General features: G+C 42.8%; 1 protein-coding gene across 1 annotated transcript in view; it reads left to right on the plus strand.

The window, feature by feature from the left end:
• The first annotated feature begins 689 nt into the window (after positions 1–689).
• RRAS2 (RAS related 2) overlaps positions 690–25,352 on the plus strand; it is a 43,095-nt gene continuing 18,432 nt past the window's right edge. Inside the window, exon 1 of the mRNA XM_040067244.1 lies at positions 690–916. Within this exon, the coding sequence (XP_039923178.1) occupies positions 812–916 (105 nt within the window). The 5' untranslated portion in view covers positions 690–811. The remainder of the gene's footprint in view (positions 917–25,352) is intronic.

Genomic DNA, 25,352 nt, shown 5'->3' on the forward strand with positions numbered 1-25,352 from the left:
TCCAGCAGTGGGTGACGCTCGGAGGAGACGGTGGACTTGATCTGAATGGCCCAAATATAAACCCGTTCACGTGCATAGTCACAAGAAAACCTGATGAAGAGTGGCGAAAAGGTTTAGTCACTATGACTTTTTCACATTTTTCACTCTCGGTGGGAAGCGACATTAGTGACGCTTTGCCTTCGAACCTCTCTGAGCCTCAGCTCCGCATCTGTACGCAGGGTCACCAACACCTCCCTCCCCATCCCGCGGGCACCCAGAGCCTCATCAACGTTGATGAGGCACTCAGACGGGCGCCCCACGGAAGCCCATGAGGACGTGGCTAATTACCTCCTGTCTGGCGGGGGGCAGAGGGGACACGCGGGGGCCCGCGCCACCCGCACGACACGGGCACGGCGGCGCGGCGGGGCCGCGGGGCGGGCGCTCGTGCATAGGCAGGAGCTCATTAGCATGACGGCGTGGCGGCCCCGCCCCCGGCGGCTCCGCGCACGGCGGGTCGGCGCTGGCCCCGCCCCCCGCGCGCCCACCTCATTACTATGCAGATAAGGCTGCCCCGTCCCCTCATTAGCATGGCGGCGAGCGGGCCCCGCCCCCGGCGGCCATTAGTGCCGCGGCTCCCTGGCTGCGGGGGCGGGCGGTGCTGCGCGCTCCGCTCGGCGCTGCTGCTGCCGGCGGTGCTCGGCGCGGCGGGGCCTGCGGCTGCTCAGCCCCGGCAGCACCAGGAGCGGAGGGTAGCGGGAGGAGAGCGCCAGCGGGAGAAGGAGGCGTCGGACCCCGCGGCGGCGCTGCCGCGATCGCCCCGCTCGGTTCCCCCATGGCCGCGGGCTGCAGGGACGGCCCGGGACAGGAGAAGTACCGGCTGGTGGTGGTGGGCGGCGGCGGCGTGGGCAAGTCGGCGCTCACCATCCAGTTCATCCAGGTGAGGGGCCGCGGCTCCCAGGGGGAAGCGCTCCGCTCGCCGAGGCCTGGGCGCTGCCCGGCGCGGGGGGGGCCGGGGCCGGAGCCGGCGCGGCGGGCGGCAGCTCCCGGCGGCGCCGTGGGATGCTGCCGGCGGGGCAGCGGGAAGCCCGGGGCGGGGAAGCGGCGGCCTGACCTTGAGGGGCCAGGGGCGGCGGCGGTCGGGCTGGTGCGAGCCCCCGGGAAGGTTCTGGAGGGCGGGAAGAGGCGGCCGCCGCCCCTGGCCCGCCGGGCGCCGCCGCCGGGGTGGGGTTCGCTGGCCGGGCGCGCTGGGCTCCGGGGCCGCCGCGGCGCTTGGGACCGGCGGCTTCGGTGTCGCGGGCGGGGTCCGGCCCCGCGCTCCGCCCGGGAAGCGGCAGGCGCGGTCGGTAGCCGCGGCGGGGGAGCGGTGACACTCGGCGTCCGGCTCCGAAATAGCTGCCCCGGGCTAAGCATCTTGTGCTGGCCCGGCAAGGAGCCAGGAAGCTCCCGCAGCTCCCCCGGAGAGGAGGGGTGTTTGCGGCGGGGCACGCTGTGCGAGCTGGGACCAGCCAGCGCCCACCGCCCCTCTGAGCGCCTGCTGGTGATCCTGCAACTTGTAGACAATTGAACTTTTTCGTCTATTCATTTTCACTAAAAAACCCGCCCGAATAGGCTGTACAAAGGGTGCGTGTAGGTGTTACGAGGACGATCCCTTTTTGCTGTTTCGCCACGAATTCAGCCGTACCTCCTTGTTTTCATCCTTTGCCCTGTTGCTATTAGCATTTCTACCTCTGTTTATGGCGGTAGGAGGAGGCAACTACTTGCGCTCTGCTTGCTTCTGTTGCTGACGGCAGAGCAGCAAATCTGGAGAGCATGGCTTCTTGTTTGTTTTCTTTTATTCCAGTGAGGAGGGGCGGTAATGCTCTAGCTACCCCTAAGATGGGCTGCGTGACAGCGGGGCACACTTGTCTTTTAATGCTTGGGGCAATGATGTTCTCAACTAATATTTTGTTAGAACAGGTGATCTGATAGCAAATAGACTGTTTCTTTATTTCTGTGGGTTTTTTTCACTCATCCATGTGTTTATGCATCTGTGTGCATCCATGTGTTCATTAGCTCAACTACTCTGTTAAGAATTTAGGCTCTGCAGCACTGACTAAGCAGCTACGTAGAAATCAGCACTTTGAATTTTTGGGGTAAGTGCTGGATTCCAAAATGCTTACAAGATCCAGTATTGTACAGAACATTAAAAGAGGGGACACATTGGGAGAATTAGTTCTTTGGAACTAGTTTAGTTTGAATTATGGTCTTTGAGGTGTATTGTACAGGTATCTTTTGTCAGATGTCTAGATGGTGGGTCACTTTTTGGTAAGATACTGTTTGGTTTGTTTGAAGGTGATGGGGCTGGAATAACTGCAGTCTTCTTGGTGTGTGGATTGAATTTCTCATTGCTTGCATATGGAGATAATTACACCCTGAGTTTTCTGCAGCTGGTTTAGGGTGCCATTCACTCAAATACGGCACTGCTGCTTTAGGTGGTGTTGCCTGTGTCTTGCTATGGCAGTAATGCGTGCAGCTGGATATGGCTGCAGTTCTGAGATGCTGCTGTCTTGGGAAATGTTGCTGAAAGGGTTTCTGGATTTTGTGGCAGCAGTGAGGGCTTTGGGATAATTTTACTTTCGCAACAGAAATTTGTAGTTCTTACTAAAGATGTAAGGAGGAAAAAAAGGGAAGTTCATACTTGATGCCTTTGTTATAGCCATCTTTTTTAAGAGCAGTAAGGTTCTGCTGAGTACTCGATAGCTTCGGTATTTGAGTACTTGCAGAAGTTAGTTCTTTCACCTAAAAGTTTGAGCTTATATTAAATATAAATATAAATTTTTGGTCAAGTGCTGTGACTGTCACTTGTCTTTCAGCAAATATCTGCAGAAGAGGAGCCTGTGTCTGTTTTGTCACATATAAGGATCTTTTCAAATTAACAGCAGAAGAATAAATAGTTCACTTTGAAAGAGTGTTGAAGGAACGGCACCGTGGTGTTAAACTGCTATGTTGAGGGTGAATTCTTCAAAACAACTTATTGTCAGTTTGCATTAAGTTATCTCCATCTTCTTACCCTTTCGGCATCTTTATCCTGAGATAAAATCTTGCCACTGCAAAGTGAAGTTTAGCAGAAAGCTCAGCCTTAAAAAAAACCCAAACAACCCAAAACAAAACCAAAGAAAAACAACTGGGAAATAAAGACCTGGACAGTACCTCAGGTACCTTAGAGAGGAGTTTTGTGTTGTTTCTGTGCTTGCTGTGTGGTTTTGGACCATAAGAGATGAGGCTTGGTGTACTATTTATATCCCACGGCGTCTTCCTGAGCTCTTAAAGCTGTGATGTTATCAACTGTGTGCTTTGCCATGCAGGCACCTGGGTAGTTTCTGTATGGCAAATGTATTGCCAAATATGTTGTTTGTCTTTAAAGGCTGCACAGAAACGGCTCCAAGTTGTTTTAAAATTGATTACAAGCAAGTCACGTGCTTCATTTTTGGAATTTCTTAGGATTAAGTGACAAACACGTAGTGGCCTTCACTAAAACATGGATCAGTACTAGCTTTTTCTACATGATAGATCTTGATGTCAGTGGAGGATTTAAATTCTTTTTTGCTTCTTTATTGCTTGCGTTTAAAATAAGGCTGTCACCAACTGAGTTTTGAAGCTTAAAAAGGAAAGCTTTTTTTTTTCTTACTAGCAAATATTTCTACACTTGATTTTGCTTTCCTTTTTAATTTTCAGGGAATCAGTACTCAAGTACAGCTGTTGCTTTTACTTCAGTGCTGATTGTTTTCCAGGAGATAAGATTTTTGTAGTGATAGGATATCATGAGGAATGTTGCATGCATGTGCTACAATTTAGGTTGTATCTTTAAAAGACAATAGGGGATTCGTATTTGAAAGTGGGAAAACTCTTCTTTGATTTCAGATAAAACAAAGGGAAACATGAGAAAGTGAGGATGTAAGAAGAACCAGTTAATCTTCTTTCTTTTGCCAGCTTTCTGGGATCTCTGCACAGCTCATCTTCCCGTGCCTTGTTTAGATGATGGTGGGAAAGCAGAGAGCATTCAATTCCTACCAGAGTAGCAGTGGCTGAGGTTATGGCAATGCAAAGTGCTCCTGTGCTTGCTGTCCTGAATGTGAGGCATCCGTTCCTGGTGATTGTTGTGCCTCAGTCTGGCCTGAAACAACAACGTGTTTGTAAGGAGGCTGAGTTACAAACCCGTCTCGTACAATGGGAGTTCTTTGGTGTCCTGAGTTCAGCCTCACTGTGCTGATTAGTGCAGTGCAGGAGTAAGTGAGGTGTAACTGGTCACTTGTGTACAACTGCCTGTGATCTAGGGTTCACCTCTCAGATGTTCATCTGACACCTTGGAGTAACTTTAGAGTACAAATTAGCAGATCGGAGCTTTCAGTGGTTAGATGAGTAGTGTGTTCCTCAAAATTCTTCTTCTAGGGAGGTAAACACAGCTCAATATTGCTGTTGGTGGGCCAGGATTTCATCCTGGAAATACCAGATCATTTCCTTTAAATCAGGATATGATAGATGAACTTACGGCTGTTGAGCCTGTGCACTGCTAAGACAGGAAGTGAAGATGTTTTAATTGTGGAGGAGAGTTAATGGGATGTTGCAGCTATAAACTTGAGGAAAGCAGTGAATGATAGTTCAGCATTACACCACAGCATTTTATAAAAGTCTAAGGGGTAGAACTAAGCATTCCTTCTGTTATTGAAAACATACACAAATAATCCATCATGCTCACATCCCAAGAGGCAGAGAACTTTAAAAATGCATTGCAGCCAGTTAACTGGCCTCTTAGCAGGCTGAGGTATTTGGGAGTATGAGCTGTGCAGAGCACACAGCTGTTGCCACAATAGCTTTTCTCCAGCTGTCATGCAGAGGTCTGTCACAAAATACCCCACATTCCCTTGTAAACTCAGCCCTTTGTAATATTCAGGTTTCCTTGCTCGAAGGGAATACAGCCTAGCAACTACCTAATCACCCTCTGATTTTTTTTAATCCTGCAGTTGCTATTTACTTCATGCTTTTTTTTTCCAAAACTGAACATTATATAGCTCGTTTTAGCAGTATGCAGTAAGAAAGCCACTAATATTTTATTCTTTCAAGTCTGCTGTGCAAAATACTGTCTGTTTTTGATCAGAATTGATAAGTTTATTAGTCCTGGTGTTTTTTTCCTCTTTGTAAAACAATGGCTTTTGTTTTGTGACTATGACATGTGTAGTTTTGCATACTGAGTAGTCTTTAGTGATTTGTATGAATGTATCCGTTAATGTCACTAGATCCTTGAGGTGGTATTGAATGAATGTAATTCAGTGTGGCTGAGATGAGCTTAGTTTGTCAGTCAGTTTAGTGTTACCTGTGGTAATGCATGAACATGTTTGAAGTTGCCAAAACACTTAGCACGATACAAAATCTGAGTAGGGCTTCAGTGTTTGGGGCTTTTTTGTTTGTTTACTGATTTCATGCTGTATTTACAAGCTCAAGACTACTGCCCAGTTTGTAAAAGAAAATACTTTTCCTACTGTTCTCAAAGTGTCTGTAACAAGTTCTGATTGGTGCTGAGCTTACTGTTCCACTCACTAGTGAGGAAAATTACTTGGATGTAGATTTTTGACTCTTGAATTTTCAGATGCTTTGTCTGAAAGCAGGCATATGACTTGCAGAGGGATGGGTGAGCAGTTGTTCAGGCTTTTTTTCCCCTCTTTTTCCTTTCCTTTTCTGAACTGTGACTTTCACAAGACTGTTCTCGTTAACTGGCAATAAACCCTAAGGTGGGTTATCTCAAAGTGTCTTTTATCTCTGAAATAGCTGTTGGGCAACAAAACGCCTTGTTCTGAATTTTATGCTCTATATATGAATTCCAAGCTTCAAAATAGAGTAGTAAAGTAGATTGAAAAGCAACAACTGAATGTGCAGCTGGTGTTCGAGCCGGCGTGCTGGGTGTTTGACAGACCCTGGTGCCTTGGTGCCCCGCTTCCCTGTGCTGGACTTGGGACGTGCAAATCCCTCCACAGTTCCTGAGTATTCTAACTAACCCTCGCTGACCATCGAAAAACGCTCTTGGAGTAAGCGCGCAAGCAAATTAAAGGAATAAGATGCCACGGATTCCAGGCTGCAGATTCATGCAGGGCTACACTGGGACTGGTATGCTCACACTGAGATAAAGCCTGGGGCCTCCTTATGGTAACTCAAGGTGACAAAATAACAGTTTAGGAGCAACTGATTGTCGACATCTGTTGAGGTTAAAGGTGGGAAATAAAAACCCTAATCAAAACAAAGGACTTGTGATGCAGTCACCTGGAAAAATAAGGGCCGCTTGTGGACTCTCTTGTGAAACTTGAACTGCTTGGCTCCTTGCTTCCTGCAACACTGCTACCAGGCAAAACTCTGGGCTCACTCTGGTTACAGATCTACAGCCTGGGAATGTAGTAGGTGACTTCAGGCTTGCCTTGCAGGCAAGCAGGAAACCTCAGGCTGCATGTGAGTATTCCAGTATAGCCAGCAGTGGCATAATGAATCCTGTTATCCAGCAGTCACGCCTTGTGCTAGTGCTCACGCAGGGTAGAGCTGAGGTGGGTTCAAAAGCTGGCGTTAATTTAGAGCAGTGCTTAAGTTTTGAGATACTCACCATTCTGGTTTTGAGCAATTTACAATTCTTTTTTCTGAAGCGAAATTCCTTTGGGATAACTTAACCCACGTCCGAAAGCACCTTTCTGTGCGTTAGCTCCTAGCAGCGGTTGCTTATATAGCAAGTAAATATTGACGTACCTTTTGGTTATCAGGTCGTCTTCTACTGCCACTTGCACAAGGAGTCCTGGCACAGTTTCCCAGATTAGTGTCTGGCATGCCCTTTACACTCCCGGTGATGAATAGGCTGCCGCTGGCCTCTAGCCCTGTGCCTCCTTCCCGTACTAGAGGGAGAGGCTCCTACCTTTGGTTTTGGCTGGAGCTCTGAATTCCAGTGCTCAGCAGTGGTGGTGGAGGGTGGCTCTTGTAAGTAGGGCCCTTATATTCCAAGAGTTTGGAAGGGCCTAAATGGCTCATGTTTGTGTACCTCGTGCGACCTGTTCGCACTTACCGAAAGCATTCCTGGCACTGCAAATGGTGCGGCTGAACTCCTTGAAGTATCCAAAGATAAATGCCAGCTTCATGAAGTGGAATGCAGCAGACTTGTGGCTGGCTGGTAGGAAGCTAGTTTTGCTGCAGACCTTCCCAGATTAACTGGTCTGCAGGTCTAGACTGGTATGACACAAGCAGAGAACTTCTCTCTTTTTTCCAACAATTCAGGTGGCTTAACTGCACTGGTTTGGTAGTCTTGTCTTCAGTTATGGTCATAAGGCTCTGTTAAAGGAAAATGGAACCAGGATAAATGCATCACTTCTTGTTCTAGTATGTATGCAAGAAGTATGTAAAACCAACATTAAAACAGAAATCGTGCCTATAATTGGTACTTTAAAAAAAAAAACCAAAACAACTTGTTGCTCTGCACAGGACATGTCCAAGGAATTCTGGATGTAACTTTGAACAACCAAGACAAACTCTTACTGTGAGGAGTAGGAGGGAACCAGATTGAAAAGTTTGATTGCAAATGCACTTAGGCGTTGTTGGCCTGCAAGAGGTTTGCTGTACAAAGTTGCTGGAGTTCTGTTTTGAAATTCTGAGAGAGAGAGAGCAGTGGTGGCCTGCTATTACAAATTTCTAGTTGGATCCCAAGTGAATTATTTCTATCTGGGCAGTGAGTGAGGCCCTTAATGTTCACCTTGAACTGTATCCTTTATGAAGACATGCTCTGTGACTGTGAACAACTTTTTTTCTTGTCTCTTTTTTATCTTCTCTTCTTTGCTATTTTGTATGTTCTATCTCGTGGCTCAAGTGTGGTTGCAGCTTGGGTTTGGGATAGCCTGTAGGGCACTTAATGAGAACAGATAACAAAAGAAAATATTTCTTTCCTCTCTTTATAACTTAATTACTTAAAGTAGATAGCAAACAAGGGATGCTTGCTTAATATGTTTGCTTTGCCTTTTCTTACTTTATTTCACCATGCATATACTTAAGCTGGTCACATCCCATTGAAGTTCATGATACACAGTGGTGCTTCTGGATTGAACTTTGGTGAGCTTGAAATTACTGTTTTGTAGATTGCTTGCTTTTGCTAGGTTTGTTTTGTGTTTTTTTTTTTTTTTTTTTTTTTTTTTTTTTTTTTCCAGAGTGCTGGCTGGATTGCTGTGCCTGTACTGTTCTTGTTTAAGCTAAAGAAGGTCACATATCCACATTTGAAGTGCTTGATCATGAGACTAATCAAGCATTGTGTGCAAGGGCTGTTATTGCAGTGATGTCAGGGATTCTAATCAGGAATGGGAAAGGCTGGAGAACTTGCACTTACACAGAGTCAGTCAGACCTGACTGAGGGCTGCTGAGGAGGACTGAGCACTGCTCTAGTTGCACGGGGAAGTGCCGTAAACTCTGCTTACAGAGGGAGATCCTGTTGGATGATGGAGTCCACGGTGAATCTTTGTAACATACAAATGTGCTCATGCTAAATCTCACAGAGTACTAAAGAGGAGACTGTCCCTCTGGAAGAGGCTTGTGTGGAGCTCCCCAGAGCTGCAGTTGGCCAGTGAGGGCTGCCTCTGTGGCCATGAGGGCTGTGCTGGTGCAGACGGGGAACTGGAGGGCCTTGGAAGCGAGGGCAAGTTGGTTGTTTGCTTTTCAGAAGGGACCTACGGTAGGGAGGCACAAGGCTGGGGAAATGTTTTTGTTCTTCAGGCCTGAAGAAACAGCTTTGCTGTAATTGAAGGTTTAGTTTGATAAGCTAGTACTACAAGTAAGGAAAAATGTTCAAAAGGTCCCCTTGCAGCCACAGCAGTTTGCCATTATAGCTATTTACTCCCTGCAGTGCACCGAAACTCTGCAAGCCATCTGAGTTAAAAATAACCAGGGAATGTTTTTACCCAGGATCAGTTACCCTGTCTGGTTCACTGTGCAGCTCTGCAAACAACTTCATCTGGCAGTCGAGCTCATTTAACCAGGCCTGCACCAGCTTCTCAGTTGTGAGCAGAAAGTGAAGTGTAGTTTTTGGTGAATCTGGATAGGAATGAGTTCAGGCGATAGGAATGTATGCAGAAGGGCACTATTAAAGATAACAAAGTGCTGGCTGCTGGGACCAGAGTGCTTTAATAATTAACTAGATGTTAGCACTGGCACATAAAAATTGTGCAGTTAAAGAAAAAAATTAGTGTAACATTCACAAGCAAAGTGCTGTACAAGATCTTTATTCAGGGGACCTATGAGAAGCATTATTTCTCAACAGATTAGCTGTGGGTACACACATTAATAACTTTTAAATGTGTCACTTTCCTCAAGTCTTCTAAGCCAGAAAATAAACTTGAGCTTCCACACAACTTAGCAGAAAATTATTTTTCCAGTCCTGTTCAGAGCATTCTCTAACTAGTGATATAATATATTGAGTCACCAGTTATATTTGCTAGGAAAAGAAAATTTAAAATTACTCTTGTTACCATTTCGAGTTTTCCTGACAAAACTAATAGCCCAGCTCATATTGCAGAGCATCTTCAGTATTCCTCATTTAAGCAGACATAAATCTATAAACCTGCAGGCAAATCTGAGTGTTTTGCTTTGCATGTGGTAAGTAGACCATGAAATGGTAGGATGCCAGTGATAAATCTGTGTGAAAAATCTGGCATCTTTGGGTAGAAAAATGATTTACTAAATTTCTTCTGTTACTAGACTTGTTCCATGTAGGGAAAATATGTGGAATTACAGTAATATGGACTGCATGAAGTAGGGAGTTACTTAACTGTGTGTTCATAATATTTCTATGTTTCTCCCTCCTTTTAAGAAGGTGCTTTATGATCATGTAAAAAGGTACCTGTCTATAATATACTCGTATATGTGCTGCCAGCTCTCCTAAAAAAGCATAGAGTGTTTTCCTCTACTAGCTCACACTAACAAGCCTTCATTAGCAAAACCCAATAAAGTAATGGTGATGTATTTAAATGGATTCTGGCTTTGCATGACCCAGTATTACTGAGAATGCAATAATGAGTATATTTTAACTTTGCCTTGCAATTTCAGTTTCTGCTTATGATTTTTTTTCCTAGCAGCTTGTCTTTGAAGTCCTCCAGAAACACAGGATCTTTGCCTTTGCATCCTTTTCTCCTGCCTCCTCTCAGACCCCAAACTATGTTACCTGAATCTTGACCATGTCCTGAGAGATTTCCAAGATGTGTCCATACATGCTGTATCACTTTGATTTCCCATACTTCGATTTTCCTTAAACTGATGTTGCCCCTCCTTCTGAAGCAGGTTTGCATCGTGATGGGAATGATGAAAATATCATGGATGGAGATGATATCCTCCTGTGCTCAGCAGCACTCCTATAATGTTGCAGCAAATTCTGAAGCTTTTTTTCTGATGGGTGTATGCCGTGATAAGCATTTTCTAGACCTTCCAGTTTGAAAGTGGACCTGTGAGGCCAAGATCATTTTTAGCACATCAGCAAAGTTAATCAACTGTGCCTTGTCATGCCATCTGAGAGTAAAGGAGAACTTTAAACTATGGAGATAATCTTATTTCTGCCTCTGCAGCAGCCTTAAGAGGGATGGTTGTGGTGTGCTTTCTTTTTTCCTAGAAATAAATTGTTCTGTCTGTGGCGTCCAGTGGACCAGCCACTTTGAATGTTGCTGCTTTTATTGCTGGCTCTTAGCAGGTTGTCACCAAGCCATGGTGCTCTTGTCTACTTAGCTTTGGTTTCGAGTCTCCTGCTTCCAGCTCTTCTGAATTGGTTTAACTACTTCTCTAGCTGTTGGTACAATAGTGTTTTATGTTGTACAAGTGATACTACCAAGTGAAGGCGTACTAAACCTTAAAGCTGGTTTGATTGCTGCAATAACTGCATGTTTAAGCTGCATGCCATTCCTGGAATAGGGGAGGTTTAATCCTCTGGGAGCACTCCAGAATCATCAAGAAATTATCAGAAGGGAATCAGTCTGCTCACTGTAACTTTTGGAACATGCTTTTAGCGTTACATTTTGCATAAAAACCAGACCTTCTGCCATAATCTGATTTAAGATGCTTCTGCTTCTAGCAGTTACGTGGTTTGTAACTTGCTCTGTCATACCGCGTCAGCCTCGGGGTGATGCTGTAGAAGGGATCACAAATATCCAGGTAGAATTGGAAGAATTCTCTGTAGCTCATGGGGACCAAGAGAGCCACGGTGAGACCCCTGTGCAGGCAGAGAGGGTGGGACAGGCAGCTGCTTCTGCAGCGGGTTAACCACGGAAGATGATGTGTGTACAGCTGGCTGCAGCCTTGTGCAATGGGGGAAGTGAACCCATTCCGGGGTGCAGGCTGAGACTTAAGGGTGCTTTTCCTCTTGCAGAGGGCACCAGGAGAATTGTGAAATGCCTCCATGCATAATCCTCATGAGCGAGTCCTGCTCTCGGAAAAGAGGGTGTTCAGCTGAAGTCTCTCAGAGGTCAGACTGTGTCAGAGCAGCTAATGGAGCAAGAGGTTTGGCTTCTTTCAGATTCAGCTTATAATGTCAAGGCAGCTCTTAAGTTTTTGCGCTGTTGTGGTCTTCTGGCTGATCCAGCTGCTGTAGGAGCCTGCACATCTCTGAGACCACTGAGACTGGCAGTGGGTTTGCTCTTTGATCTGCTGTGAGAGCATTACTTAGTGCAAGGAGACGTTTCAAACAGAGTGCTTTACTTTCATCAAGGATGTTTAAAACCTGAAGCGCTTCTGTATTCATGTGTCTGTGACCTGAAGCACTTCTATATTCCTGTATCTGTGACCTAAATCTACTAACTATAGAAAATGTTTTGTCTCATGCAGAGTTTCTGCTTTGTTTCTATCTTGCTGGAGCAGTACACCAAATATATTGCTGCAGACATTCCAGCTTCTTTGAATTTAAAAAAGACACTTGAAAGCTCAGCTTTTGAAGTAGCTAAAGACGTGTTTTCCTTTAGCTGTCTAGAAGTTTTTGCACCCATTAGAATGGATATAGTGTCTATCAGGTAACTGAAGGATTTGACAAATTATTTTTCTGTTAAACTATTTTTAGTCATGTATATCCTACAAAAGTTGGTAGAATTCACGAGCATTTGTAAATTTGAAATTGCCCAGTGTCTTTGTTGGTGGGACTATATGGGAAAAGAGCCTCAGCTCTGAAGTAGTCAACTTCCTTGTCCCATTATCTGCCTTCTGCCGAGTAGGTTACATTCCACACATTTTTAATAGTGGCTTCCCCTCCTCCTTAGCTGCTTTGACTTGTTTTGTGGGAGGGCTTGAATATTTCAACTGACACACCAGAGGTCTTCTCCCAAAAAAGGAAACTGATTGTAAAATTATTCACTTAGAGCTGATTTTGAAAATAACCTGGTCTGTGCTGATGTGGGTGTCTGTTTGTTGAAATTGTGGCCTGGGTTTTTAAAATCCAGTTGAATTGGGTATTTTGCTCAAGGTTTGAGGTGGTGGTTTGGTGTTTTTTTTTGTTGGTTTTTTTTTTTTTTTTGGGGGGGGGGCGGGGTTCGTTTAAGAGCTAAAGTTGCATTTCAAAGTTCTATCTTTCGTGCATTTCTTCAATTTCGAGATAATCTGAAGAGAATAAGCAAAAGCCCTGCATCTCTTGAGCTGATCTCCTGAAAAAGATACTGGATGCCTGCCTGCATGAGGGAAGGGGGTGATCTGGAAGAACTTGTTCAGGGTGATTTCAATAGATGAATAATTTAAACTGCAGTCACTTGCTTCAGACTAGATAATTGAGGCTGGGTTTTCTAACAGCTGAACAGCTTAAATTAAAACTTAAAAAATTCCCTGCAGCACATGTACTCTAGGTAGCTATTTTGTACATGAGTTAATCCCATGCCAGTTGAGTAGTATGAGAAATTTAAAAATATCTTAGCTTTTCCCCTGTGCTAGGAGTTATGAGATGCTACTGTGACTGCCTAGCACTATTCACCTAGTTATTTATCATCTTTTTGTAATTTCTTCCTTGAATGGATTTTCTCTCCTAAGTCCAGAAAGTACGTGATAGATACAGGGAAAGGGACTGAGGCTACTTGATTCTCCTGGACAAAACCCCAGGCTCTGTTATTGCTGACTCAACATGTCCAGGTTGGAGCACTTTGTCAGCTTCCAGCCTGTGCTTTGAAGTGTGAGCTGTTGCAAACGAGCGGCTGCCTGCTCTCTCAGCAGTGGGCTGTCACTGCAATTCCTGGGAAGATATCCCCAGATTTGTTTCTATGTCTTCAGGATCTGATGGTCATTTCCTAAACCTGATGCATGTAGACTGTTAGTGCCAACAGTTACTTGAAGAGGACTGTTATAACTCTGCTTTCCTGGTTTAAAAAAAGATATAGATAGATATCTCATATATGAAACCAGCAGTGCATTAGTGGGCTTTGATTCTGTTCCACATGTTTGTAAAACATACGGTCCCTCCAGGCAGCTTTTCGTTTTGGTCATTATGAAAGGCTGAGTTTAACACATGCACAGGAAATGAGTCTTCTAAGACTTATGACTTAAATTAAAATACTTTCTAATGCTGGTAGAAAGCTCAAAAGAGAAACAACTTGCCTTTAATTGGTAGCATCCACCCTGTCTTTGTAAATAACATCAGCTTTGCAGCCGGTTAAATGCTGGCAGAGCCGTGTGGTGCTAACGCTGTGATCAGAAGGACATTCACACTCTGCTACATCCAAGTTAAGCAACAGGAAGATAAAGGGCTTCTGCTTGTCACACTGAGGAGCTGCCTGTCCGGGGCTTCACCTGTGATTATGGAAATCTGAACAGTCCATTATTCTAAGTGTGATGAAGTTGAAGAACCTGTTTCTAATCTATAAAAATTGAGAGAAACTATGTGCTTTCCTGTGGTTTTTGGTGCAGAAGGCTGCCTGCCTGTGCATTCCACACTCTGTTTTCTCTTTACTGAATGCCTTAACCACAACATCTCTTCTTGGTAGAATATGGGAGCGGAAATAGCAGTAGGGTTTATTTTTTTTAAGAAAAAAACCCCCTGCTGATCAAAACCCATGCATTCTAAAGCTGCTTTCTGAAAGTAAACAAATTTAAGGTCTTTGCATACTGCTCACACATTTTAAGATGGCATTTGCTGTGCTGCTGCTTCTTTATACCTGTAAGTGAAACATCTGCAGGAGTTCTTTGCTTGAGAAAACAATCAAATAATGATGTTCCCTACTTATCTGAAGCAGTAGTACTTTGTTATGTGTGCCTATCAGACCAGGGGAGAGTGTTGCACATTGCAATTTGAATTTAGTTGTTGCTCTGTAAGATCAATTTCCTAATGAAAATAAGTGGCTTTAGATGATGGAGTATGTTCTTGCCTTCAGGGCAGGATGTTTTAAGCTGTCTTCCCTACTAGATGTATGGTAAAGCCACTTTTCCACATGCTGTTAACCTGTTAATAGAAGGTTAACAGGGGTTGGAGTTAGTACAGAAGGACTGAGACATGTAGTGAATCTGGTTGGTTTGCTATGAATTCCTTACTTCTGGACGTGTTCTGAACTGGGATTAGGTAATTTACATGTTAGCTACTCATTTCCTATCAGTGTGAACTTGCTTGCAGAGAGAACAACTTGAATTTTGTTTGTTTCTAATGTTTTTGGTTTTGGATTTTATAATTGCTGCATTTCATGCTGCAGAAGCTCTTGGGTTGCCTTCTTTCTTCTTACTCTTTGCATGGGATAGCAAGGCCTTCTTGTGCTCTCCTTTCTGCACTCTAGAATCAGGCTCTGCAGGATTACGGCCTCCAAAAATGAAATGAGGAATGGAGGGATTGCTTTGGAGAGGACTAAAAAGCAAGTAAGAGCAGCAAAGAGTTACATTTCAGGAGTACTGGCTCCCCTCCTGGAAAGTCTTATAGGACTTGTCAAGTTGAAAGATTGTGAGCTAACATAGTGTGACTGATTATGGCATGCAAGTGTCATTTGACATGTTAAGATGATAAACAAAAAGGATCTTCCTCGTAAGTTGGTTCTAGACTGCAAATCTAATACTTTCTGTGCTGTTTGTGGAATTCAGAAGAGTACCCTCTTTTCTGAGCTTGCTCTGTGCTTAAAGAATATTGGCCTAACATGGTTTTCAAAGGCAAAATGTTTTAGTAATAAACAAATCAGAGTTAGTTTTTTGGCAGTGGCAGTCCTCAGTGTCTGTCCTGAAGAAGGTAGCTTACTTCATTGAAGATTTGTTATTAATTTAGTAATCATAAAATCAGAGGGAGATACAGCAGCTGCTAGTGGAACCAGCTTGTCTGAAGTGGAAAAATACAGCTAGCATGATCAAATTATTTTTCATCAGCCCTTGTCCTTCTTCCCTTTGATCATCCTCGTACGTGGTTTAGACAATATGTTTACCAATGCTTTTTCATGACCTATATTGCTTTGATGTGCACCTCTGTTTTCTGAACAATAATGCTGTTCTCCTCAAATGATGTCTGTAAAATAATAATGTATAGAGAAGTCAGCCTGTATATTCTAATGCAAATGAAGTAAAAATCATGTAGTCTGGCTGCCCTGTGCAGGCTGGTTTGTAAGTTTAGAAAACAAGTTTATTTGAGAATTTATGTAAATTCTTTGTAAGAATGAGTGCACACGGGGCAGAAGGGAAATCACCTTGCTGGAAACCCCCGGAGCAGATCTTGACTGTATGCTGTTACTGAACTGAAGCATCTGAATTTGAACCCTTAATTTTTAAGTTCACACCTTCAACAATCTAAAAATCCCAAAGCCTGCCAGTCTTCATGAGGAGGTGATAATAAACTGGTCAGTGTGAGTATGCTGTAGGAGAGAAATAAATTCTTTGCATTTTTAATGGTGTGCCTTCCTTATTTTCCCTTAAAACTTGAAAGCCTGCTAAAGTACTGGATTGTTTTATTCAGAAAAGGAGTATCGGAGAAAATTTATTCCAGTGAAATTTGTTTGAAGAGTTATTTTTGAAGGTTTGTGTGGACCTACCTGGGTCGCTCCAAAGATTTAGGTCTTAGGAAATGGCAACAGAAAACTTCTCAAATCTGTTTAAGTAAGCACATAAAGTTACAGTTTTGCAAAAGGATGAGAAGAATAGTTTACCTGAATTGAACTGAGATGAACTGTGTGTAGTTTGATGGTGCTTCTGTCCTCTTCTTGTTGGGATGGAGCATTTCCCTAAAGCAAAGCATGTGACACAGCAAGATCCCTCAGCCAAAGATCTTCCCTTTCTGTTGATGGTTGGTCTGCTAAACCTTGGGATTCCAGCAAAGGTCATACTATAGAAATACCATCTTGTCAGGATTTGTGTGCCTACAGCATAGATGGTGTCCCAGAGGTTTTTAATATGAGGGTCAAGTGAAGAGCAAGGGAAGAGTGCATAAAGTTTCTAGACCCAGTGAAGGATTGCATGCTCTTGATGGTGTCACGTTCTGTAGATGCATTTAATAGTTTTCACAGTTTGCTGCTGTACTGTAGGAAGAGCCTTTTGATGTTAAAGCCCTGTTTGCTGTATTAATCTGCTTGCCCAACTACTTAAGGAAAGCTGTGTTTACAAGCTTTAAATGATAGAACCAAGAGTGCAGAAGGATAGTCTGAGAGTCCTGCTATCACAGCATGTGTGGCTGGGTCGGTATATGGAACACTTGTGCTTCAAACGAGGAATTACAATACCTATTGTTTCATGACAAAAGGTCTCCACTGGAGAGCTCAGGTTCAGCCTGAGCATCCAGCTCTGGAAGGAAATTAGGTACTGTTTCCCTTCAGCAGTTCATGTGCTTCAGAATGAGAAGTCTTTGCTCTTATTTTGATCTTTAAACTCTTCCCCTTGGAGGAACTTCCCTCATAAATGGGTAGAGAACTGGTTTGGAACCTGCTCTAATGTACTGCTAAATAGGATGTCAGAGAAGAAAATACGAAACAGTTTTTCACTGATCCTAAGCTCTATGTGACTCTAGAAAATGCTTGTAGCTCTAACTGTGAACTCCTGAAATAAAGGTGGATTGCCTAAAGATGTGGTGTTTGATACAAATCAGTTTTTATCTGTTACTTGGAATCAGCTCTGCCATGGGAAGTGATGGTGCTTGGTGTGAAACTACTCCAGTCTTTCATTTGCCTTCTTTACTGCTACCATAAATGGCCATACTGTAAAAACATTTGTTGACTGTGTGTGGTGTTTGATTGTGTAGCACGTCAGCTGAATGTTTGCTTGCAGTTCCTTGATGTGGTTCGTCATGGATGTGGCTTTTTGAAATGTGAAAGTAGGTGTTTGCACATAAAACTAGTTTGTGCCATGAAGCAGATCTTAGCATTAGGTCTCCCCAACATGCATCTTGACTGTGTTGTGTCACTGGGATTTTTAATGGAATGAGAATGGTCACTTACAGCAGATGTTTGGCTTTTTTGCTTTTGTTATAAGAGCATGTGGTTTGGGGTTAGTTACATTCTCATTATGTTCTGAGGTAGAACAATCCTTGCTTTTAAGATACACATACTCTAAAAGTGCAAAAGCCAGGATTAGCATCCAACTGGGTAGGTCCTCCAACTCAAGAAGTCATGTGAAATATTCCTCTAACAATCATAGAATCAGGCTGGACGAGACCTCTGAGATCATCAGGTCCAACTTTTGACTGATCACCAACCACCATGTTACCTAGACCATGGTACAAAGTGCCTCATCCAGTCTTTTCTTGAGCATTCTTAATATTAACATCAATGCCATAGACATTAATTGTTAGTTATGTCTATGTTTTTCTATTTCATGCAGTGTCTCTGACAATTCAAAGTAAAAAATAAACTCCCTCTGAGATTTCTACGTGTTTCCCTGCCCTGTGAGTGGGGTGGTGCTGACTAAGAGTGGTACTATACCTGCAGGTGCATAGGCGAAGGGGAAGAAACGCTGTGGTTGGTTTTAGTACAAGCAAATGTTTTGCTGGTAAATAAGGGGTTTTTTTAGATGAAAATCGTTGCTTGCTTAAATTTGTGAACTGACTACTGAGGGCAAAAGCATTTTTAATGAAATTTGAGGACATAAATGTGTTTCTGTTTGACACTCTTTTGACTGCATAAGCTGAAGCTGCTGAGGCTGGCACCACTTAAAAGCATTTTAATTGTACTTACTGGGGCTTTAGGATCTCTTCCTTTTCCCTGTAGATCTGCTAACAAGCTAATTTAGCAGGACAGTGCTTATAACCAGTTCCGTGGTGTGAAATTGTACTCATGTCAGGATCAGCATGGTAAAACCACTCAGTTTTTGGTTCCTGGAATTTGACTGTGTGTGCATTTCCCTACATGTGAGTTGCGACAATATTGGTCACATTGTGCTTTTAAAGTCTTGACTAATTGGGAGGATAATGCTACTCAAGAACTTGCCTCCGTCAAGCTCCCTAGTGAGTATTCCAGTTGTGGATGATTTGGCTTTGTATCTGCCATGTTGCTGGGGTGGGCCTGTGTGTGGTGCTTGCTTGGTGGAACAAAAGGGTGGCCATGCGTCTTCTGCCAGGAAAGTATCTTCTGCCCAGAAAGCATTTCCACCTTGCTTGTTCTGTGGTTCTGATGCTGATGGGACTTCATGCACACTGTAAAATAACTCAGGAAAATATTTACTGCCCCGTTTGATACTCTTCAGCTGAGTATAAGCAAGTGTGGCTTCTGAAGGAGGTGCATAGACAATGTTAGGATTGCGCATAAGCTTCATGTGTCACTCTGCAAATGTGCTGATTTAAAAGGATCTGGAGATACTGCAGGACAGTATGTCTGGGTTGACTTGTGGGATGCTGATGCAAAACATGGAGTGGAGACGTAAATTCTGTCTTCCCAACCACGAGTATGGTGGCTTGGGTTTCCTTGTTGTTATTTATATTTAGGATAAAACTTTCTCTTTTACCTCTTGCACGTCTCCTAAGAACTTCAGCTGTCTACCTGTAATGTAGAAGTTCTTGCTTCTGAAAAGTAGAAGGCTTTGCTTCTGAAAAGTCAGAAATTAAGTGCTACATAGCCTGTTGTAAACAATCCTCATACACGGTACTGTGCCTTAGCCACTTGATGAGAAAACCAGGCTGAATTATGCTGTTGTCAGATGGGAAGGAATGGTAACCTTTGATCTTGAAATCTGCTACTGCTGGTAGTGAGAGAGGCTATGAAGACATTCTTCAAGGACATTAAGATTAAACTTCTCCGCAAGCGCTGATTAGGCTGGAAAGGAAGGCATTGTACTCCCCTGGTATCTGTGTTGGAAAATACTCTGTATTGCTTTTTTTCAAAGTGGTTTGTCCAGCTGAAATTTTGTTTCAGTAACACCAGTCCACACTGCAGGCTCTTGCACCCTTTGTATTTGATTTCTAAGCTTTTGTTCTTCCAGAAACCTGGAATTTAGAGAATAATTGTTTGAGCAGTTACTTCTGAAGCAGTAGCGTCCACATCTGCAAGACTAGCCTCTGTTCTATGTACTTGTGCTTTCTGAAAGGCGTCATGCCTCATGATGATCTCAGGTCAGCCTGCATCACTGAAATATCTGTGTTGGATATCTCTCTGCTCACATGGGGTAGTATTGCTCTGTCTTGCTCCAAAGGTGGAGTGACTTACCACATTGCTTTGCTAAGTTCAGTTTACAATGGCTAAGTCTAGGTTCTTTTTCTTCCCATCTGTCAGAATCGGATCTGTTGCACACCGTGCCCAAGCAGTCGGACAAAACAAAGGCTTGCGTGCCAGGAAGGTCTGAACGCGCTGTCCCTAGCGTGAAAAGGCTTACGCAGCCTGCCCTACCTTGGAAGAGATCCCCTTCCTTCCCTTTCACTCTCACAGTTAGGTGGGTTAACCTGACACTTTGTTAGAGCCACAACAAAAAATATTCTTTTAGCTTTCTGTTGCTTGGCTCTAAATCTCAAACTGAGGTTATAAGCGCTTCTCCTTGATGTGTGTGGGTTAAAAATCAGATGCTGAAATTTGCATCTCTTGAAAAACTTCACCTTGGCAGAGGGGGCCATGAAGGAGCTTCTTGCTGATTTGGGAGGGAGTGGTGTGAAGTGCTTTGTTCTGCTTCTTGGTCCCCGTGGGAGCCTGTGTGGTGGCTCGACTCAGAGCAGCCAAATCTGCAAGTACACATCACGTGGAAAAAAACACCTATTGACCAGTGCAAATTCTCCTTCTTTCTGAGGTTTTGCTGCTTAGTCACAAACTTCTGAGAAATGGTTTCAGGTGGAGGAACGCACATTTTCATCTTAGAACACAGTGTGATTGATGACTGATAGCGATGTGCAAAAAAACCCTGGGTACTCCCGACTGCCGAGCTGCTGGGCCTGCAGCATGGGACCAGTGGGCCTTGGGTTAATCAGCCTGGCTTGGTGTGGCTTTCATGCTCTGTCACTGTGGTGTGTGGAAAACTTCAGAAATCGATGTGTTAGAAGGGTGTGTTTAGTATGTTTTTGCTGTTGGAGTTTTTAGCGTGAATTTCTTGTTCGCTGCTTGCCACCTGCAAGCTGTTCAGACACCCTTTTCTGTAGGAAAGTTACAAGTTACCCAGTGTGTTTTTATTTTAATTAATCTTGCAGCACGTTTTACCATTATAATATATGCACCATGCAGCCTCTGATGCTGGCACTCCTGAATGATTAACACACTTTGAAGGAGTCCATTATTTCATGGGTAGGCAACCAATTATTTCATCATCATTTAAAATTGTCATGCTCCAGGGTAACTGCTATGTGTTTTTCTGAGTTGGGTGAGGATCGAGGGGGAAGGCTAGTAATTATTAGCCTTGCTAATGAAAATAGATGGCTAAATAACACTTACACAGCTGTAATGTCAGCATTCCTGGTACTTTTGGTTATGACACTTTCCGAACTTGAAGATAATAGTAATTGTCTGTAGTCTGCAAAATTAGTCTAGACAGTCTAATCTAAGGCCAAAAGGTTGGAGTTGAATAAATATGTAATTTGGGTAAATAAAGCTATTAGAGCTGTGCTTATCTTCTTGAAGCAATAGCTCTTATGAGATATAAGTGCTATTTTATAGCTTTTTCCTAAATAATTAGCTTTTAATGATCAGTCAACAAATCTTTGAAAAATAAAGCACTCCAGACTTTGCTAATGAAACTGAGTGTTATTTTGTTGGATATTGTCCAAGCTGGTGTTCAAAAATTCCATGGAATTTACTGATAATAGAAAAAAACCCCTACAGGACAGGAACTATTGCTATCACTGTCTACAGTGATCTGGCAATGTAAATAAAATGTGTTATTGGGTCTGAAAGAGTCATTTCAGTGTTTTTGTTTCCCAGCAAAACAAGCTGTATGATCAAAACTTCTGGAAGCTTTCATTCTTTGGGTTCAGTCCCTGTTTGGCATTTATATATTTAAGCAAATAGTGTATTAATAAAATAGTTGTACATATCGAAGTTGGGTCAAAAGGTGTCTCTTGGTGATATTATGTAAACTTTATTAAGGTGTCTGGACATATAAATGTGGTTTGCATGGCTAGTATTTACTTGGATGAGGGATTTTTATAATTTTGTGTGGCAATTTGAACTTTTCTGATCTCTTGATCATGCTGAAGGCAGCAGGGAATTACAGTGGAATGTCAGGACTGGGGATGATAAAACCTCCCTTTTTCACAAGGAAGTTGCTGTAGTTTAATTGTAGAATGAAATACTAGCCTAGAAATATTTAATCCTAGCTTGACTCATTCTAGAAAACTGTGGGCTTTGGGTTTAGTCAGTGCTAGTCAGCCTGATTGTATCTCCCATGTTAAACAAATGTTCTAAGAGGAGGAATGTGGAGAGTGTACTTTCCTCTGGCTTTCTACCTGAGTGATGAATCCATCCGAATAAGAAAGGTGTTAACTTCAGAAAGTTTTGATCTTGGCTTGCTGTGGAGTCCCAGGGATCAAACATTTTCAGGTACTTAAAATGTGAAATAGGACTTAAGAGTTTCTGGAGTGTGGCTTGTTTTACCAGCTTGTTGGGCTAGAAAAACTTCTTACTTTAATTAATGTAATTGTCTGGCTCCAAATGTCCATAACCTGAGCTAGAAAATCTGAAAAGTCCAAGTTTGTCAGAATTATGAAGTGGCTACTTTGTTAATAGATTGGAAATGCCCTTAAACTTGGGTCTCCTCAGAGGCACTAAGCTGAAGTCTGTTGCTGACTATGGTATAGTTACGTCTAAGTTACAGAAGTGAAGAGAGATTTTAATTGACTCTTAAGTCTTCTCCAGTTATTGTACTTAATTTAAAAATCAAAATCTTTTAATTACACTGTATATCTTGAGGTGTTCTAATGATTTCATGTGTATGAAAATAAATACTCTATGATTTCTGCCTCACCAGGGGATTTTTGGAGGAACCTTACTTTTTCTCTTACAGCTGTAGTCCCCATTATCTGCTTATGCACAATCCTAAAATCAGATATGTACTGCTAAAAGAAATATCACTGCTTTCTTGAGAAAAATCTTGAATTCATCATGAAGAACTGCCAGTTTGAAAACTATCTAAACATGATAAAACTTTATGGATGGAAAGATAGTGTGTCGTGAATGTTCTAAACATTCCTTGAATTATGAGTGGTTAAGACGAGGAAGATGAAGTACCTGGTGTGTTCATAGTTCCTGCACATATTTACTGTGAAGCAAAAACGAAATGAAATTAAATCAAGACTCAACTAAGCTTGCAGTATAGAATATTCTTTACAGTCAGACATGTTTCAACTTGAGAAATTGCAGAGCTGTCTTCAAAGAATTCTGGAGGTGCTTACTGGTATTAAAGGGCATTAGCTGAAGGCATTACAAAGAAGTCTCCTCAGACAGTGAAAGTGCACCTTCTCTGATCTTGAGCAATGAAAACTGCACCACTAGGAAGTAATCAAGAGGCCAAAGTTTAGTGCACATATTGCCGAAACCAGGTCTCTGAGTGAGTGTGCTTGGTGTTTGGTGTGGTTTGATTTTGAGATATTTGAGAATTATAAATTGGAGAGAAGTGTTCACAGGCTGGTGAGCTGTTTAAACCAAGTTGCTGTCCCATGGAATGAGCTGTAAGCTGGGAACTGAAAGGAGACCTAAGCACAGTGCAGTTCAGTTTGAGTTTAAAAAGTGAAAGCTGTCTTTAAAAAGTATCAATCTGATGTTTTTTAAGGAAGTTAATATTTTAAAAGATGTTCACATGCATTGCAAAATATATATGAAAGAAAACCCATTCTCATCAGTATTCACAGTAAGTTCATGTAGCCAGGATACACTCTGTCCAAAATTAGACTCAGAAAATCCTTTAGATTGGAAAAGACATTTCAGGTCATCAAGTCAAGACTGTACTGGCATCTGATGATGTTTTTAGGCTTGGCAGTATGTTAGCAAAAGGGCACGTAACTTTTCAGAAAGATAGCTTAAATGATTGTTCTTGAAAGCTCTATGATTTGAACATGCACTGAAAGGCTGTCTTAGTCAAAGTCTCAATGACACCTTCTTTTCCTCAGCCAAATCTACTGTATGGGGGGTTTTTATGGTTGGTTTTTGGGTTTTGGGTCTTTTGTTTGTTTGTTTATTTGGTTGGTTTGTTTGTTTTTGTTTTTCCCCATTGGATCTTGTTTAGCAGTTACACTCTCCAGATTTCTACCTGTAAACCCTAGCTATTTTGCCAGCCATGCCTTAGGTGCCAGGTTTGAGGGAGAAAAAAAGGGTGGGGTTGGCAAAGGTAAAGCTGCTTTATTTTAAGTAGCAGTTAGGGGAGGGGCAAAAATTTACAGACAGATTTTTAGGCATGTTGAAATGTGTAAGAGCTGATGGACGTTCCCTGTCAATGCACAAGTCAGTTTGATTTCAGTCTTTCATATTCCTGAGTCTTGGTCCACTATGTGACTGCAGAATAAGTTGATGCTCCAGAACCAACCCAGCTTTTGAATCTGTCACACAAGTCAGTCCTGCTTAACTGGGGATGAAATCTGAAATTTCCTAGCATACAGCTATATGGAGAAATACCATTGGGAATGAGTGTGTTTATGGATATAAAACCCAAGTGTTCATTTAGGAAATGTGAAAATTAAAGATGCATAGACAGATTTATGTGTTAACTTTCAAATTGAAGGCACTTTGCCCTCCATAGAGTTTCTCCCTTGCCCCTGATCCTAACTCATCTTTCCCCACACCTGTGAGGGACGCAAAACTAGTTTTGTTACTAGGCGTTCTGGGTAGTGAGCAGAACAAAGCCCATATAGAAAAGAGCCATGTTATATTTAGCTATGTGGATTAAACATGCCATGCACTGGACACAGTTTTCTTAGGAGTTTCTTCCTCTGATGTGCTCGCTCAGTGATCAGTGTCCATGGAGGGAGAGAGACAGAAGAGTATGTGCCTGTGTAATAAGACTCACACTTCTATTGCTTCCAGGCTAAGCACAGCTTTTAACAATCCTTGCATTGCATAAGAAATTTAAGGAGAAGACATACTCTACTTAAACAAGTCAGGTGTTTACTTCTGTATCCTACTATCTCTTCTGTATTTGTATGTTGGCAGGGGAGCAATCTAATGGATTTACTCTAAGGCTGCCATGGCTTATACAACAACTGTGCATTTCCCATTATGATGTTCTTCTTTAGTAGAACCATTAATGCTTGATTAAGCATGTACTTAATCGTAAAGTTTGCTATTGTATATGTGCGTGTTGCTATTTTTTCAGGAACAAATAAAAACTTTCAACTTGTGTATGAATTTGCAAAAGACTTATACATGTCTCATGTCATCTTTCTTTCACTCTAATTTCCTTCAGCTTAGTCCTCTTCTCTCTTGTGCCTCAGTTTTCTCTGTTCGTGAAATGAAGTGTTTCTCATCATTGGGTAATGGCAGTAATTGAAGTTACAAATGACATTTGTTTCCCTGGACAGCCATAACAATCCTGATAGCACACATTAGAGCAGTGGGAAGTAGTGCAAATTGAGGGAAGCATCATTTATTACCTGCAAGCACTGACTCTCTTTTAATTTATATTTCTTGGAAGAAAGGAATGGGTGCTCTTACTGTTTGTATAATTAAAAGAAAGAACCTCTTAAAGATTTCTAGGAATATGGGATGATTGGATGATGACACACTTAGCCTTCTGTAGCAAGAGGCAGTGTTCTAAACATTGTTTCTTTAGTCTGGTCTTTATCAGGATAATTCTAGACCTTTGGTCTCCTCCCAGCATTCAACACCACAATATTTGCCCTCATTCTGTAAAGTGTGACTTTATGCCAGCAAAGCGTGCTAAGTGGAGTCCTGAACATTTGTGTTTGAGATGGTGTTGGGTTGCTGTGGGTACCTCCTGCAGTCCTTTTCTGGTACTGGTTTGGGCACTGCAAAAACCTTTGCAGAGGTGGCACTTCTGTCATCAACCCCAACAGCATCCACCTCCTGCTT

Source organism: Hirundo rustica, chromosome 6 (assembly GCF_015227805.2).
Source record: "Hirundo rustica isolate bHirRus1 chromosome 6, bHirRus1.pri.v3, whole genome shotgun sequence".
NCBI classification, from domain to species: domain Eukaryota; kingdom Metazoa; phylum Chordata; class Aves; order Passeriformes; family Hirundinidae; genus Hirundo; species Hirundo rustica.